The 14,495-nt window shown below is 39.1% G+C and overlaps 1 protein-coding gene across 9 annotated transcripts in view; it reads left to right on the top strand.

Annotated features, from left to right (window-relative positions):
• Positions 1–14,495, top strand: part of ANKIB1 (ankyrin repeat and IBR domain containing 1) — a 158,952-nt gene that overhangs the window by 113,751 nt on the left and 30,706 nt on the right. For all 9 annotated transcript variants that reach the window (XM_063667575.1, XM_054493871.2, XM_054493872.2 and 6 more), the window contains 2 exons: positions 4,881–4,969; positions 14,137–14,267. In XM_063667575.1, coding sequence (XP_063523645.1) covers positions 4,881–4,969; positions 14,137–14,267 — 220 coding nt within the window. The remainder of the gene's footprint in view (positions 1–4,880; positions 4,970–14,136; positions 14,268–14,495) is intronic.

Genomic DNA, 14,495 nt, shown 5'->3' with positions numbered 1-14,495 from the left:
GCTGTGTCCTGAGATTCCCCTCCCCATACTCTTGTTTTACTGACATTTTGAGAGCAGTTTCAGCAACAGATACCAGGGACTTTAGAATACTTGTCAACAGTCATTGGTTAAAATTTTCTTCAGGAATTTAGGCCGGGCTCAGTGGCTTACGACTGTAATCCCAGCATTTTGCGGGGCTGAGATGGGCGGATCCCTTGAGCCCAGGAATTCGAGACCAGCCTGGGCAACATGGTGAAACCCTGTCTCTACAAAAAATACAAAAATTAGCTGGGCATGGTGTGCATACCTATTGTCCTGGCTACTTGGGAGACTGAGGCAGTAGGATGGCTTGAGCTCAGGAGGTGGAAGCTGCAGTGAGCCAACATCATGCCACTGCACTCCAGCCTGGGTGCCAGAGCAAGACTCTCTCAAAAAAAAAAAAAAAGAAAGAGAAAAAAAAAAACTTTCTTTAGTAAGTTGGCATTCTAGCATCTTCACTACTTTTCTCAGAATAACCTCTCTTCCCTACGTTGATCATCTAGATTGTCAATTACTATGTTTAGTGGCATTGTTATTACTATACTTTGGAGAATTCTGAGTTTATTTTTCCAGATGCTGTAGTTTTTAAATATATTTTATAGTATTAAATGGCAACCTCGGCCAGGTGCAGTGGCTCACGCCTGTAATCCCAGCACTTTGGGACGCCGAGGCGGGCATATCACAAGGTCAAGAGTTCAAGATGAGCCTGGTCAACATGGTGAAACCCCGTCTCTACTAAAAATACAAAAAATTAGCTGGGCATGGTGTTGCACACCTGTAATCCCATCTACTCGGGAGGCTGAGGCAGGAGAATCACTTGAACCCAGGAGGCGGAGGTTGCGGTGAGCAGAGATCGTGCCATTGCACTCCAGCCTGGGCCATAAAGCAAGACTCCGTCTGAAAAAAAAAAAAAAATGTGGCAACCTCAACCTCTTTAATTCACAGTCCATGCTGTAACTTCTTTTTTTATTTATAAGCTGCTTCTTTTTTTAATATCCTTTCTAAGTATTGCATTGGAAACTAATAGAAACTGTACCAACCAGTTATAACACCCTGAAGTGGTCCTACTGATTGGGCTCACAACCAAGGAAGCAACAAGTCTGTGTCCTCCTGTGAGGTTCTGGAAAAGAAAACCTTCTTTTGCTATCTAATACAGCACAGTCTTGGAGAGCCAAGCACATTGATAAGCAATTATGGCCTTTTGAAGAAGTGGCTTTTTTTTTTTTTTTCAGACTTTATTTGAAAACACTGGGCTTTGTTCCCCCATGATTCTTTTTTTTTTCCCCCAGAACATTTTCAGAAAATGTTCTGACAGCAAAACCAGTATTTACCAGCGCTGATTCTGCTAGGAAATGGATATTGAATATGCTGTTTAATCTCCAGGTGAAAAAAGTCTCCAGGGAAAAAAATCTTAATAGAAATAATTTATTTCATTGATTGCATTTGTTTGTTTTAGTTACTGCAGATATATAAGGGCTTTTTGTACTTCTGGGCTTTTTTTTTAGCTTTATTGAGATGCAAATGACAAACAAGCTTTTTAAAAAAATGAGTCATGAGAAATGTAGATTCTGCATTCCCACCTGTGTTTGCAGGCACCATATGGAAACACTGTTCCTAGATCTGTGGCATATTTCTTATTTTAATGTCTGCTAGCATGTGTGCCAAATTAAAATTAACAGTTATCACAGGTATCCCTTACATTTCTGGAAAGCAGAATTGATGTTAATATGCACTAAAGTGAATCTAATGTATCCACTTTTTTTTTCATACTTAAGTTCTGATGTACATGTGCAAAACGTGCAGTTTTGTTACATGGGCATACACGTGCCATGGTGGTTTGCTGCACCTATCAACCTGTCACCTACATTAGGTATTTCTCCTAATGCTATCCCTCTCCTAGCCCCCCATCCCCCAACAGGCCCCAGTGTATGATGTTCCCCACCCTGTGTCCATGTGTTCTCCTTGTTCAGCTCCCACTTATGAGTGAGAACATGCATTGTTTGGTTTTCTGTTCTTGTGATAGTTTGCTGAGACTGATGGTTTCCAGCTTCATCCACATCCCTGCAAAGGCCGTGAACTCATCCTTTTTTATGGCTGCATGGTATTCCATGGTGTATATGTGCCACATTTTCTTAATCCAGTCTATCATTTGTGGACATTTGGGTTGGTTCCAAGTCTTTGCTATTGTGAATAGTGCTGCAATAAACATATGTGTGTGTGTGTCTTTATAGTAGCATGATTTATAATCCTTTGGGTATATACCCAGTAATGGAATTGCTGGGTCAAATGGTATTTCTAGTTCTAGATCCTTGAGGAATCACCACAGTCTTCCACAATGGTTGAACTAATTTACACTCCCACCAACAGTGTAAAAGTGTTCCTATTTTTCCACATCCTCTCCAGCATCTGTTGTTTCCTGGCTTTATATATCCACTTTTTTAAAGAGATTAGGTCGTGCTGTGTTGCACAGGCTAGAGTGCCGTGGCTATTCACAGAGTGGTAGTAGCACACTATGGCCTCGAACTCCTGGGCTCCATTGATTCTTCTGCCTCAGCCTCCCGAGTAGCCATTGTGCCCAGCTCACTTCCATATTTTAATCAACCCAATATTTTTTGAATGTCTGTTAAGCTACCACTAAGTTGCTAGGAGCTCTGTAAAACCACAATTATGGAAAAGATTTCCCAAGCGCCAGATTAGATGATAAGTCAGGAGTGTAAGGAAACTAAATTACCCTTTCAAGGCAATTGGTGCACTTTTTTTTTTTTTTTTTACCATGTAACCATTTTTAAGTATGCAATTCGGTGACATTAATTGCATTCACAGTGCAACTATAACATTTCATAACCACTTTTCATTTTCAGAACTTTTTCATGATCCCAAGCAGAAACTATAACCATTAAGCAGTAACTCCCCATCCTCTCCTCCCCCAAGCTGGTAACAACCACTCTCTTTCTTTCTCTATGAATTTGCCTATTCTAAATATTTAATGTAAGTGGAATTCTAGAATATTTGTACTTTTGTGTCTGGCTTATTTCACTTAACAAAATGTTTTTACGGCTCCTTCATAGTGTAGCATGTATCCAAATATTATTCCTTTTTATGGCTGAATATTCTATTGTGTGAATGTGTGTGTGTGTTTGTATACTGCACAATTTGTTTATCCATTCATCTGTTGATAGACAATTGGGTTGTTTCCCCCTTTTAGCTGTTGTGAATAATACTGTGAATGTTGGTGTACAAGTTTGAATCCTTGCTTTCAGTTCTCTTATACCTTGGAATGAAATTGCTGAATCATATGGTAATTCTAAGTTTACCTTTATGAGGAGTCACCAAACTATTTTTCACAGCAACTGCATCAGCATTTACATTTCTATCAGCAGTGCAGAAGGGTTCCAGTCTTTGCACATCCACACCAACAACTTCTGTTTTTTTTTTAATAATCACCATTTTAACAAATGTGAAGTATAATCGATGCATTCTTAATTTCGTCTTAGTTTTTAAGACTACTTGAGTCGGTTGGTGTGTCTTCTTAACACACGTAACTTTTTTAAATTTTTTTTCCTCGAAATGGGGTCTTGCTCTGTTGCCTAGGCTGGACTGCAGTGGCATGATCTCAGCTCACTGCCTCCACCTCCCAGACTCAAGTGATCCTCCTACCTCAGCCTCCCAAGTAGCTGGGACTACAGGCACGAGCCACCACTCCCTGCCCAAGCTTAACCTTTGTAAATAAAATCTTTTAAAATAGCACTGATGGTGATGATATCGCTTCCAGATTGGGTTGTTCCCTCCTCCGAATAATATTTTTTCATTTACTGGAATAATTACCTTTGTCCTATACAATATAGCATCATCTTGAATTAAAATGGCAGTTCATCAAGGCTTTAGGCTCGTTTTAGTGTTTGACTTCTTAAATAGCTATGGAAAGAATATAAAATAGAGTTACAAATGGTAAATTGATGTTTTTAATTATTTAAATCAAAATTTCCCAAATTCCAATAAAAGTAAATTGAGTTACCCTAGCTGTTACCTGGAGATGCAGAGGTAAAAGTAACTACAATAATTCGACTTAAAACAGTGTTTTTCAAACTTTAAAATGAAGAAGGTTCATTTGGTAATTTTGATAAAATATAGATTCTAATCTGTAAATCACATGGGGCCTGTTCTTCTGCATGTCTAAAAAGCTGCTCAGTAATGGCCAGGAATACACCTTTGAATAACAAGAATTTAAAATATTAATGAGGATAAAATGTGATTGATTCAAATGTTTTAAAGCTCTGAAGGCTTGCAAATCTAAGTTATAAATATTAATCTATTTAGAACTTTTGAAATATGTAAATGAATGTACTGATTTTTTTTTATAAAAGTGGTCTAATGGTATCAAGCTTTGGAATCTCATTTTTAGTGCCTCCATTGAAATGCTCCATCTCTCATTAGTCACTGTGCCTTACTTTTTTCAACTTTAAAATTGGAAGAACACTTTCTACTTTTTTTTTTTTTTTTTTTTTTTTTTGAGATGGAGTTTCACTCTTGTTGCCCAGGCTGGAGTGCAATGGTGCGATCTCAGCTCACTGCAACCTCCACCTCCCAGGTTCAAGCGATTCTCCTGCATCAGCCTCCTGAGTAGCTGGGATTATAGGCATGTGCCACCACGCCTGACTAATTTTTTGTATTTTTAGTAGAGTTTCACCATATTGGCCAGGCTGGTCTTGAACTCCTGACCTCAGGTGATTCACCTGCCTTGGCCTCCCAAAGTGCTGGGATTACAGGCATGAGCCACCACGCCCGGCCTCTACACGTTTTTTTTACCTTGATGTTGACGAAGAATATTTTAAAATTGTCTTTTCTATGTTTATTTTCTTTAGGGAGTGCCTTGGTGAAGCACATGAGCCTTGTGACTGCCAAACATGGAAGAATTGGCTGCAAAAAATAACCGAAATGAAACCAGAAGAACGTAAGAGGAATTTTAGATAGCTTTGCTGCATATTTCCTGATAGCATTCGAAAGATAATGTGGTCGTATCTTTTTTAGTCTTTATTTAAGAGGTTTTCAAATTTGTTAATGCAAGCGCTCTCCTGTTTAACATCACAATCCCTTTGACTAACTTCCTTTTGGAGATTAATAGAGTTTTGGCAAGGAGGAATCATGGACAAGTTCCATGTTTCTAACAGACTTACTTTCCAGCTGAAGTTAAACAGGGTAAATGGGGGTCCCATTTAATCCTCCTCCTATAGCCCTTTTCTTTTATCCTAGGGTGAGCCAACCAGTTGTTCTGTACTTTGTGGAAGTAGTATATGATCTGTAACGAGAGTGAGCTTCTCATATCCCTGAAAGCTTCCAATGAAGGATACAGCAAGTTAATTTCTTGCTGTTATATGGTTCTATAGATTTACTGATGTTAAATACCATATAGACAAGTATTGTCACTGAGACTTCTGTAAATACATTATCTCTGTTAATCATCACAGAAATGATATGAGGTTGATGTTAGTAATCCTGTTTTACAGAGGAAAACTAATGCTTAGATTGGGTTGAAAGACACAGGGCATGTGCCTTATGAACAGAATGGGTTTGAATCTCTGAGGGGACTCCTTTTTAAAGCCTTCCTAATAGCAGTTCCCACATTTAACAGATAAATCTGCTTTGCAATAATTTCCCATCTTCTAAAGTGTTTTATGACAACTGTTTTCTCTCAAAAAATATAAGTGAAAATTAATTAATTCTGGTCTTTAAAAAAAAAAAAGACTTATAATGGTGTTAGCTTGAGATGTCACAAGTCACCCAATAAATCTACACTTATAGGGGCCGGGCGCAGGGGCTCACACCTGTAATCCGAGCACTTTGGGAGGCTGAGAGGCAGGCGGATCACAAGGTCAAGAGATGGAGACCATCCTGGCCAACACGGTGAAACCCCATCTCTACTAAAAATAAAAAAAATAGCTGGGCGTGGTGGCGTGTGCCTGTAGTCCCAGCTACTTGGGAGGCTGAGGCAGGAGAATTGCTTGAACCCAGGAGGTGGAGATTGCAGTGAGGCAAGATTGTGCCACTGCACTCCAGCCTTGCGACAGAGCGAGACTCCGTCTCAAAAAAAGAAAAAAAAATCTACACTTATATGAGCAAAGCACATAATAAAGATGATGCCAGACTTCAGAGCATGCAGAGGCTAGAGGGAAGCAGTCAGACATTACGGTATCGTATGATAACTGATATAGTTGAGTAAAGATGAGAGTACAGAAACAATGACAAACTCAGGTTGGGGGAAGAAAGGGTGTCAAAGAATCTTCTTGAAGGCAATGAGCTATGAACTGGAGTTTAGCATCTCTGCCTCGTAGTAGGTAATTACTGTCAGCAACTAAAGTGGTGTTGAGAGAGATGGCCTGGCGGCCATGATACTTTGCAGGCTTGTATTATATCGGGGATTTACCACTGCCTGAGGGCTGGTCCTCAGCATTTTAGATCTACGAGGTTCATTTTGTCCACTGACTCAGGGTTATTCTGACCCATGGAGAAGAGACTACCATATAAACCAAAATGCCACTTATTAGTTGATAATGAGAGAGATTCCTTTCACTTGTTGCGAAGGCTTCATGTCCATTATCAGGAGCAAAGAGAAGTGGATAATCTTTGGATATTTTATAGTGAAGCCTGATTAAACATTCTTGTCCTGTTCATGCACCGTTTAGTCAACAGATTTTTTAAGCCAGGCACAATGGCTCACATCTGTAATCCTAGCACTTTGGGAGACCGAGGCAGGTGGATCACTTGAGGTCTGGAGTTCAAGACCATCCTGTCCAACATGGTGAAACCCAATCTCTACTAAAAATACAAAAATTAGTCCGGCATGGTGGTGTGCACCTGTAATCCCAGCTACTCAGGAGGCTGAGGCAGGAGAATCGCTTGAACCTAGGAGGCGGAGGTTGCATTGAGCCGAATTGCCCCACTGCACTCTAGCCTGGATGCCAGAGCAAGACTCCATCTAAAAAAAAAAAAAAAAATGCCTTTATAGATTGTGTTTGTTCCCTAGATTCATTGTACTAGCCATTGCTCTTCATACCCACTCATTTCCCCTATTCTCCTGATATGTATGGGTGTGTATATGTGTTTGTCTTCCATAAATAGATTCATACCATTACCCTGCAGCACCTTTAGATGTGACAAAACAATTGGAATTTGCTTTATTTTCTTGCTTCTGGCAGCTAGAAATATTTATATTTCTGTTATGAATGGCTTGCTATTGTCCACCTACCTGCATTTCTTTATACATTTCTTTAGAACTTAAGGTTAAGGTCCATGGGAGAAACTTGGAAGAGATGAGGCTAGAAAGGTAGGTGTTGCCAGATTGTGAGTGTTATTGCCAAATTGTTTGAATTTATCCTCCTAATAGAATAAGCCATAAAGTGTGTTATTTTAGTAGAGAAGTGGCAGTATCAGAAAAGTTATTTTTATCAAGATAACTGATGAGTATGAAGGGTGAATTGAAGAAAAGATAGACTAAAGGTAGGACAGTGAATTTTTAGTTTGAGTCGGAGGGTAAATTATGCCATTAGTGAAACAGGAAACTCAGATAAGCAAGTAACTTTCCGGGGAAAATAATGAGTTTTGGTGTGGACATTCTGAACTTGAAGTACTTACAGAACATATGTGTGGAGATGTCCAGTGGAATTTTAAAAGTGTTCATCTGAAACTCAGAAAAGATGCTAAGAAACTTAGGAATAAATTGTTAATTTTAAATGTTATCTTCATTATTTAATTAACGTTTATTGAGTGCTGTTTTATGTTAGAATACAGAAATAAATGCCCTCTATGCTCTTGAAGTTTATGTTTTAGAGAGGCAACTGTATACAAAACTAAGGAAAAATGTGTTATGAATGTGAGAGAACATTGTTCATGTATGTGTTAACTTTTAGGGGAGGGGAAGGACAAAGAAAGAGGAGGCCAGTTATCTATGGGAGAGGGTTAGGAAACACTTTATAAAAGAATTGATGCTCAAGCTGCATGTTGAAAGCTGATAGATGTCCTTCACATGAACCAGAATAGGAAAGACATTCCAGGCATAGAGTGAAGTGGCAAGGTGAAGTAGCATGGCATATTCAAGGACTGCAAATAATTCATACAATCAGTTTAGTGGTGCATTGAGAGATGAGACTGTGCAGACAGGAGTCCAAATCAAGCATTGGGCACAAAGAGGTGGTTATGCACAATGCTAGGAAATCCTAGACACTGAAAAGGGGTTTTAAGTAGGAGAGTGATGAATGAAGATGCTTACTTACAAAGATCACTCAGGCAGAAGTATGGATGATAAAATGGAGATTATTGAGAAACTAGGTAAGAATGTTAGTTCTGAGACAACTTCAGAATGACCAGGTGAGAGGAGATGAAGGCTTAAGATGGGTAATTCAGGTGGGAGGGGGCATATACAGGAGAGTTACAAGATATATTAAATCATCTTTTTTTTTTTTTTTTTTTTTTGAGACAGAGTCTCGCTCTGTCACCCAGGCTAGAGTGCAGTGGTGTGATCTCGGCTCACTGCAAGCTCCGCCTCCTGGGTTCACGCTATTCTCCTGCCTCAGCCTCCCAAGTGGCTGGGACTACAGGCACCTGCCACCATGCCCGGCTAATTTTTTGTATTTTTAGTAGAGACGGGGTTTCACCGTGTTAGCCAGGATGGTCTTGATCTGACCTCGTGATCCGCCTGCCTCGGCCTCCCAAAGTGCTGGGGTTACAGATTAAATAATCTTAAGTAGTAAATCCTGTGTGCCTGCTAGTTGCCTAAAAGATTTAATGCACCAAGAAGTAATTAGTCTAGCATGTTATTCAATTCTTGAGTTGAAAATGCCCAGCAATGTTTGAAATATAAAGCAAGTATTTTTCTTTTATTTTCCCCCAAATCCCCACCCCAGCCTCCGAGGTGAGTTAGCATCTCCACAGCTGTCTAGATCCTGGGTCCTGGGAGCTCGAGATGAATACTCATCTCCTTGTGTGCACTAAGCGATACACTGGCCCTCTCAAAGTGCTACTATCCTGTGGTATCAAATGGCTTTGTACATCACTTTCCCAGTCTTTTATCCCCAAATTTGATCTATTACCCTGAAAGAACTGTTCATCTTTAAAGGTTCCAACTGTAAGAACAGATCACTTACTAGGTGACTGCTGATCATTCACTTAAGCAGTCTCAAACTGTGGGTATGATCTTTTAGGTTTATATAGTCCTTCTCTGGTAGAACAAATCTCAGGTGTCTTCAGTCTTTTGTCTCCTATCATGTTTTCAAACATTCTTCCATCTTTCCAAATCAAAACCCCCTTTGGGGTTTCTTCCCACAATTCTTCAAGTTCATTATAATCTTCTGTTTTGCCTGTGGTCTAATTAGAGTAATACATTTCCCTACTTGCCCTTAATTCACAAATTACCCCGATTTTACAGAGGGAGATACCAAGGCCAAGAGAAACAAAAATGCCCTGCCACACAGCATATCCATCTCACGTCTGGTATCAGAATGCAGAAAAACTCTTTAAAGCAAGTATTTTTAAATAGATGGCTGTTTTTAGTTATCCCTTACCATGTTAAAATTGGATGAATCATTCCATACCCACAGATAAGTTTTTGCTAGGGAAGGGGAAGAAGAATGGCCTGGCTAGTGAGAACAGATTATGGGTGAGACTGTGAAAAAACATCCTTCCTCATGATAATGATCCTGATACTAAGAGGAGGAAAGAAATAGAAAAGCTAGAAAATGGTATAGATGGTATATACATGGTTACTTCTAGGGAGATCCCAAAGGGGGTTTTGATTTGGAAAGATGGAAGAATGTTTGAAAACATGATAGGAGACAAAAGGCTGAAGACACCTGAGATTTGTTCTACCAGAGAAGGAACCAAGCCAAGGCTGCAGAGAAAGTCCCAGTTATTGTTAAGAAAAGCCTAGGAGTTTTCTCACTCTACTGATTTGTGTCCTCCACACTGAAAGATAGTGACCAGTAATGGCCACTTATGTTTATGAAATTTAGGGCGAGGATTAAAGTGAACAATAATTGGCCAACTATAATACTAAAGTAGAACCCCATCATTAAATATACAAAAATGATATTTCAAAAAGGAAAAGTATGATTAGGTACTATTTTAACTTTATGTATTTGGATCATAGCATTTTTACTTTGCATTTTATGCAAAAAAAAATGGCATAAGCATGTTTAACCAAACTTGTGTTTTCATGAAATAGTTTTCTTCTTTATGCCTAGTTTTCCGAAGTCTTTGAATTATGAGACTCAGGATGAGGAAATCTAATTAATGAGAAAAAAGTATTAGAAAATATGCTGAAATCAATTTGAGGAATTAATTTCATATAAAGATTTAAATAGTGTTTGTTAAGCACTGAAATTGCCTCTGTTGTGTCTAATTAGAGCAAGAAGCAGGAATGGTTGTATTTTTTATGAAATGATGGTTAATTTATAAATTTTTCAGACCAGTATTTTTCATGGGACATACTCAATAAACTGAGTTCAAATTGTATTATTTAAAAATTCAGTCTTTGACTAGGTGCAGTGGTAATCCCACTAGTGCCTGTAATCCCAACAGTTTGGGAGGCCGAGGCAAGAGGATCACTTGAGGCTCAGAGTTCAAGACAGGCCTGGGCAACACAGTGAGATCCCACCTCTCCAAAAAATAAAAAACTTAGCTGGGCATTGTGGCACATACCTGTAGTCCTAGCTACTTGGGAAGCTGAGGTAGGAGGATCTCTTCAGCCCAGAAGTTGAAGGCTACAGTGAGCTATGATTACACCACTGCATTCCAGTCTAGATAATAGAGTGAATCTCTATTTCTAAAAAAATTAAAAATAAAAATTCAGTTTTTAAAAGCAACTGTTTTCACATGCATACATGTTGATTCTGTTAATAGATCTTCGATTTTCTGATACTCTAATACTTTATTATGAAGTTAATACGTTTTAGAAAGAGACCTAAGCACACTAGATTATTAAGAAAGAATAAGAGCTGTAACCAAGTAAAGAGAAGAGTTTGAAAGTCAGTAGAGGTGAAAAAATCTCACCAGATAGATTGAAGGGAGATACGGTGTTGTTGGTGTTAAGAACAGTATGTATAAGCTGGATGCAGTGACTCATGCCTGTAATCCCAGTACTTTGAGAGGCCAACGCAGGCAGATCACTTCAGGTCAGGAGTTTGAGACCAGCCAAGTCAACATGGTGAAACCCCGTCTCTACTAAAAATACAAAAAAAAATTAGTCAGGTGTGGTGGCAGGCACCTGTAGTCCCAACTACTTGGAAGGTTGAGGCACGAGAATCACTTGAACCCAGGAGGCAGAGGTTGCAGTGAGCTGAGATCATGCCATTGCACTCCAGCCTGGGTGACAGTGCGAGACTCCGTCTCAAAAAAAAAAAAAAAGTATGTATAAGGGACAGATGTATAGAATAAGCATGTTCAGAGAATAGGAAATAAAGGTATTGTTTCCAGCATGAGTTTTTATCATAGTAATAGTTGGTTATTCCCTGAACATGATTTACTTCATGCAGTTCACTAAAATGCAGTTAGGAGATCACATTCTCTCCAAGGGTGGAAGAAAAAACTGTTATGTTGCAGGCCACACTGCTGCTTTGTTTTAATGGCTTTGTGCTTTATTTATTATAACAATGGACAATAAGAGTCATAAGAATATGTTAGTGCCTCTGAGCTAACAATAATGTTGATGCTGAAGGAAGAAGAAAGGCCACTACTTTTAATAAAAATTAGATGTTTAAATGTGACGTCTACTTAAATGATTAGGTATTATAGCAATACCCTTTGTAAGTGGAATTGCCTCCACAGCTTGACCTTATTAGCCCTAAGTATACTAAGTTCCTTCTGAAACTCTGTCACCCACCAAATTATCTGAGAATTCTTTCCACCAACACCTTAATCAAACCATCTTCTACCAAGTGTGTTCAGAACTGGAGTAAAGTCTAATCAGTTCATTACCACTGTTTCTCTTTGCTGTGTGGAGTTAAAAACCGATGCTTTTACAGTCCAACAGTAGCTGCTGTTCTATTGTTAATATAAACTTAAGTAGGCAAGCACATGGGGTTCCTTGCAGCAAGATAGCTCCACTTCTGTGCTGCTACGCTCCATCAGAGGACTGCTTCTGGTGCTCAGCCCTTCCAATCCATACACAGAGCCACTTCCCAGGGGTCAGTGAGCCCAAACCTTTGTCCCCCTTCCTTCCCCAGGGGCTTATATCTAGGGGTTGGGTAACTTTTCTTTTTGAATTTCAAAATTCAAAGGGTCTGATTTCTCCCCTGCTTTGACAGTAGAGCCAACCATTTACTCCACCACCCTTCTGAAAGTGTCTGCGTGTAAACAAAGCTTTGATTAGATGGGCCAGTTTCAGAGATTCTAAGATGATTTTCTGGCATCTCTTTGAGTAAAGAAAATGTAGGCCTTCTCAGTGCACTTAGAGTTAAAAAAGAAAATAAAACCAACTTGATTGCTGACATTCTTGCAGGAAAAAATTTTTTAATCATGCATCTGGAACTCTCTAGCCCCTGACTCTGTCCATGGAGGGGAGAGGGAAGTTTATAAAATGTAAAATTTAGAATATTTAAAAACCATGGCATTCCTTAAGATTGCGGATCTCAAATTATAGTAAAATAAGTTGAGTTTAAGAAAATGAAGAGTGTAAGTTTGATTAGGGATGGAGGGTGAGAGGAGCTTGCCAGATGGGCCATATCATAATAGGCTTTATATTCTTTGCAAAAGCAATTGGATTTTATCTTGTAGTCAATGGGGAGCAAATTAAAAGATTTTAAGTGGTGTGTATTCTAAAAAGATCACTGTGGGATGGGTGGCTGGCAGGGGATGGGAGGATGAAGAAAAGTTGAGTAATGGGGGCCGGGCACGGTGGCTCACACCTGTAATCCCAGCACTTTGGGAGGCCGAGGCGGGTGGATCACGAGGTCAGGAGATCGAGACCATCCTGGCTAACACGGTGAAACCCCATCTCTACTAAAAATACAAAAAATTAGCCGGGCGTGGTGGTGGGTGCCTATAGTCCCAGCTACTCGGGAGGCTGAGGCAGGAGAATGGCATGAACCCGGGAGGTGGAGCTTGCAGTGAGCCGAGATCACGCCACTGCACTCCAGCCTGGGTGACAGAGTAAGACTCTGTCTCAAAAAAAAAAAAAAAAAGTTGGTTAATGGGGACAAACATAGAGTTAGATAAAGGACAATATTTCTTATATTTCAAAACAACTAGAAGGGAGAACTTGAAATGATACCAACACATAGAAATGATAATTAAGGTGATGGGTACTTCAGATGTCCTGACTTATTATACATTCTATGCACGTTACAGTCACATCTACCTCATAAATATGTAAAATATTTTGTGTCAATAAAAGAAAAACATGGAGAGATTTTTAAAAAATCATGGTGCAAGCAGTGTAGTTGGAGGTGGGCCCTTGAAGGAACTGGGGAGATAAGTTGGTTTTCTATGCTTTTGTTGTCTAGGCAAGAGGTATGAAGGACCCTAGCTTAAAGCAATAAGAACTGGGAATGGAGAGGAACCAGATATGATAGAGAAAGAGGGTGTAATAAATGAGATGCTTAGTTTTAGATATGTCATATTGAATTAATTTTAAGCTTATCCAGAATAATCATGGATAAAAAAGATGTTGATATTTTTTGCTTTTTACTATGGTAAAGAGTTTCTGATAATTATGTTTGCATCTGGCCTGTTAAGTAAATTATTTTCTAAAGTAACTGTTCTTTCTGTAATTTTCGTTGATACAATAGTTATTTTAAATGGAGTAATATGTTGCTTTTTTTTTTTTAAACTTTTTTTGTGTATGTTGTTTTTGATCCCAGTTTATTTGGGCACAAGTTTATGGAGAGAAATCGCCCTTAAACCAGGTTTCATGAATAGAAACCTGGTTTCTATTCTTTTGGAATAGAGTTGCTTATCTTAGGCTATTCAAAACGAAGCAGTTTAAAAATGTTGCCACAGACCCTAATCAGAAAATAAATGTTTTATTAAAATTGAGAGACAGCCTGCAAAGAAAAGTGTGGAGAGTTTTTTTTCCCCCAGAAGTTGTACACTAAATCATGTATTTTTGTGTTTGTGCTTAATATCCCAAAGTTGTGGGAGTTAGTGAAGCCTACGAGGATGCCGCCAATTGTCTCTGGTTATTAACTAACTCCAAGCCTTGTGCCAACTGTAAGTCTCCAATACAGAAGAATGAAGGCTGCAATCACATGCAGTGTGCTAAGGTAAGAAGTTAAAGAGGATTTTGCATGCTTTGCATTTGGAATCTTAATTTAGTTTGATTGTCAATCCAAAGGATAAATTATTTGAGGGGGCCTGGTGCAGTGGCTCTTGCCTATAATCCCAGCACTTCAGGAGGTTGAGGCAGGAGGATCACTTGAGGCCAGGGGTTCAAGACCAGCCTGGGCAAAATACCAAAACCCCATCTCTACAGAAACAAAAACAAACAAAAA

Source organism: Pongo pygmaeus, chromosome 6 (genome assembly GCF_028885625.2).
Source record: "Pongo pygmaeus isolate AG05252 chromosome 6, NHGRI_mPonPyg2-v2.0_pri, whole genome shotgun sequence".
Taxonomy (NCBI): Eukaryota; Metazoa; Chordata; class Mammalia; order Primates; family Hominidae; genus Pongo; species Pongo pygmaeus.
The sequence above is the reverse complement of the archived record's forward strand: the minus strand, read 5'-3'. Positions and strand labels throughout refer to the sequence as shown.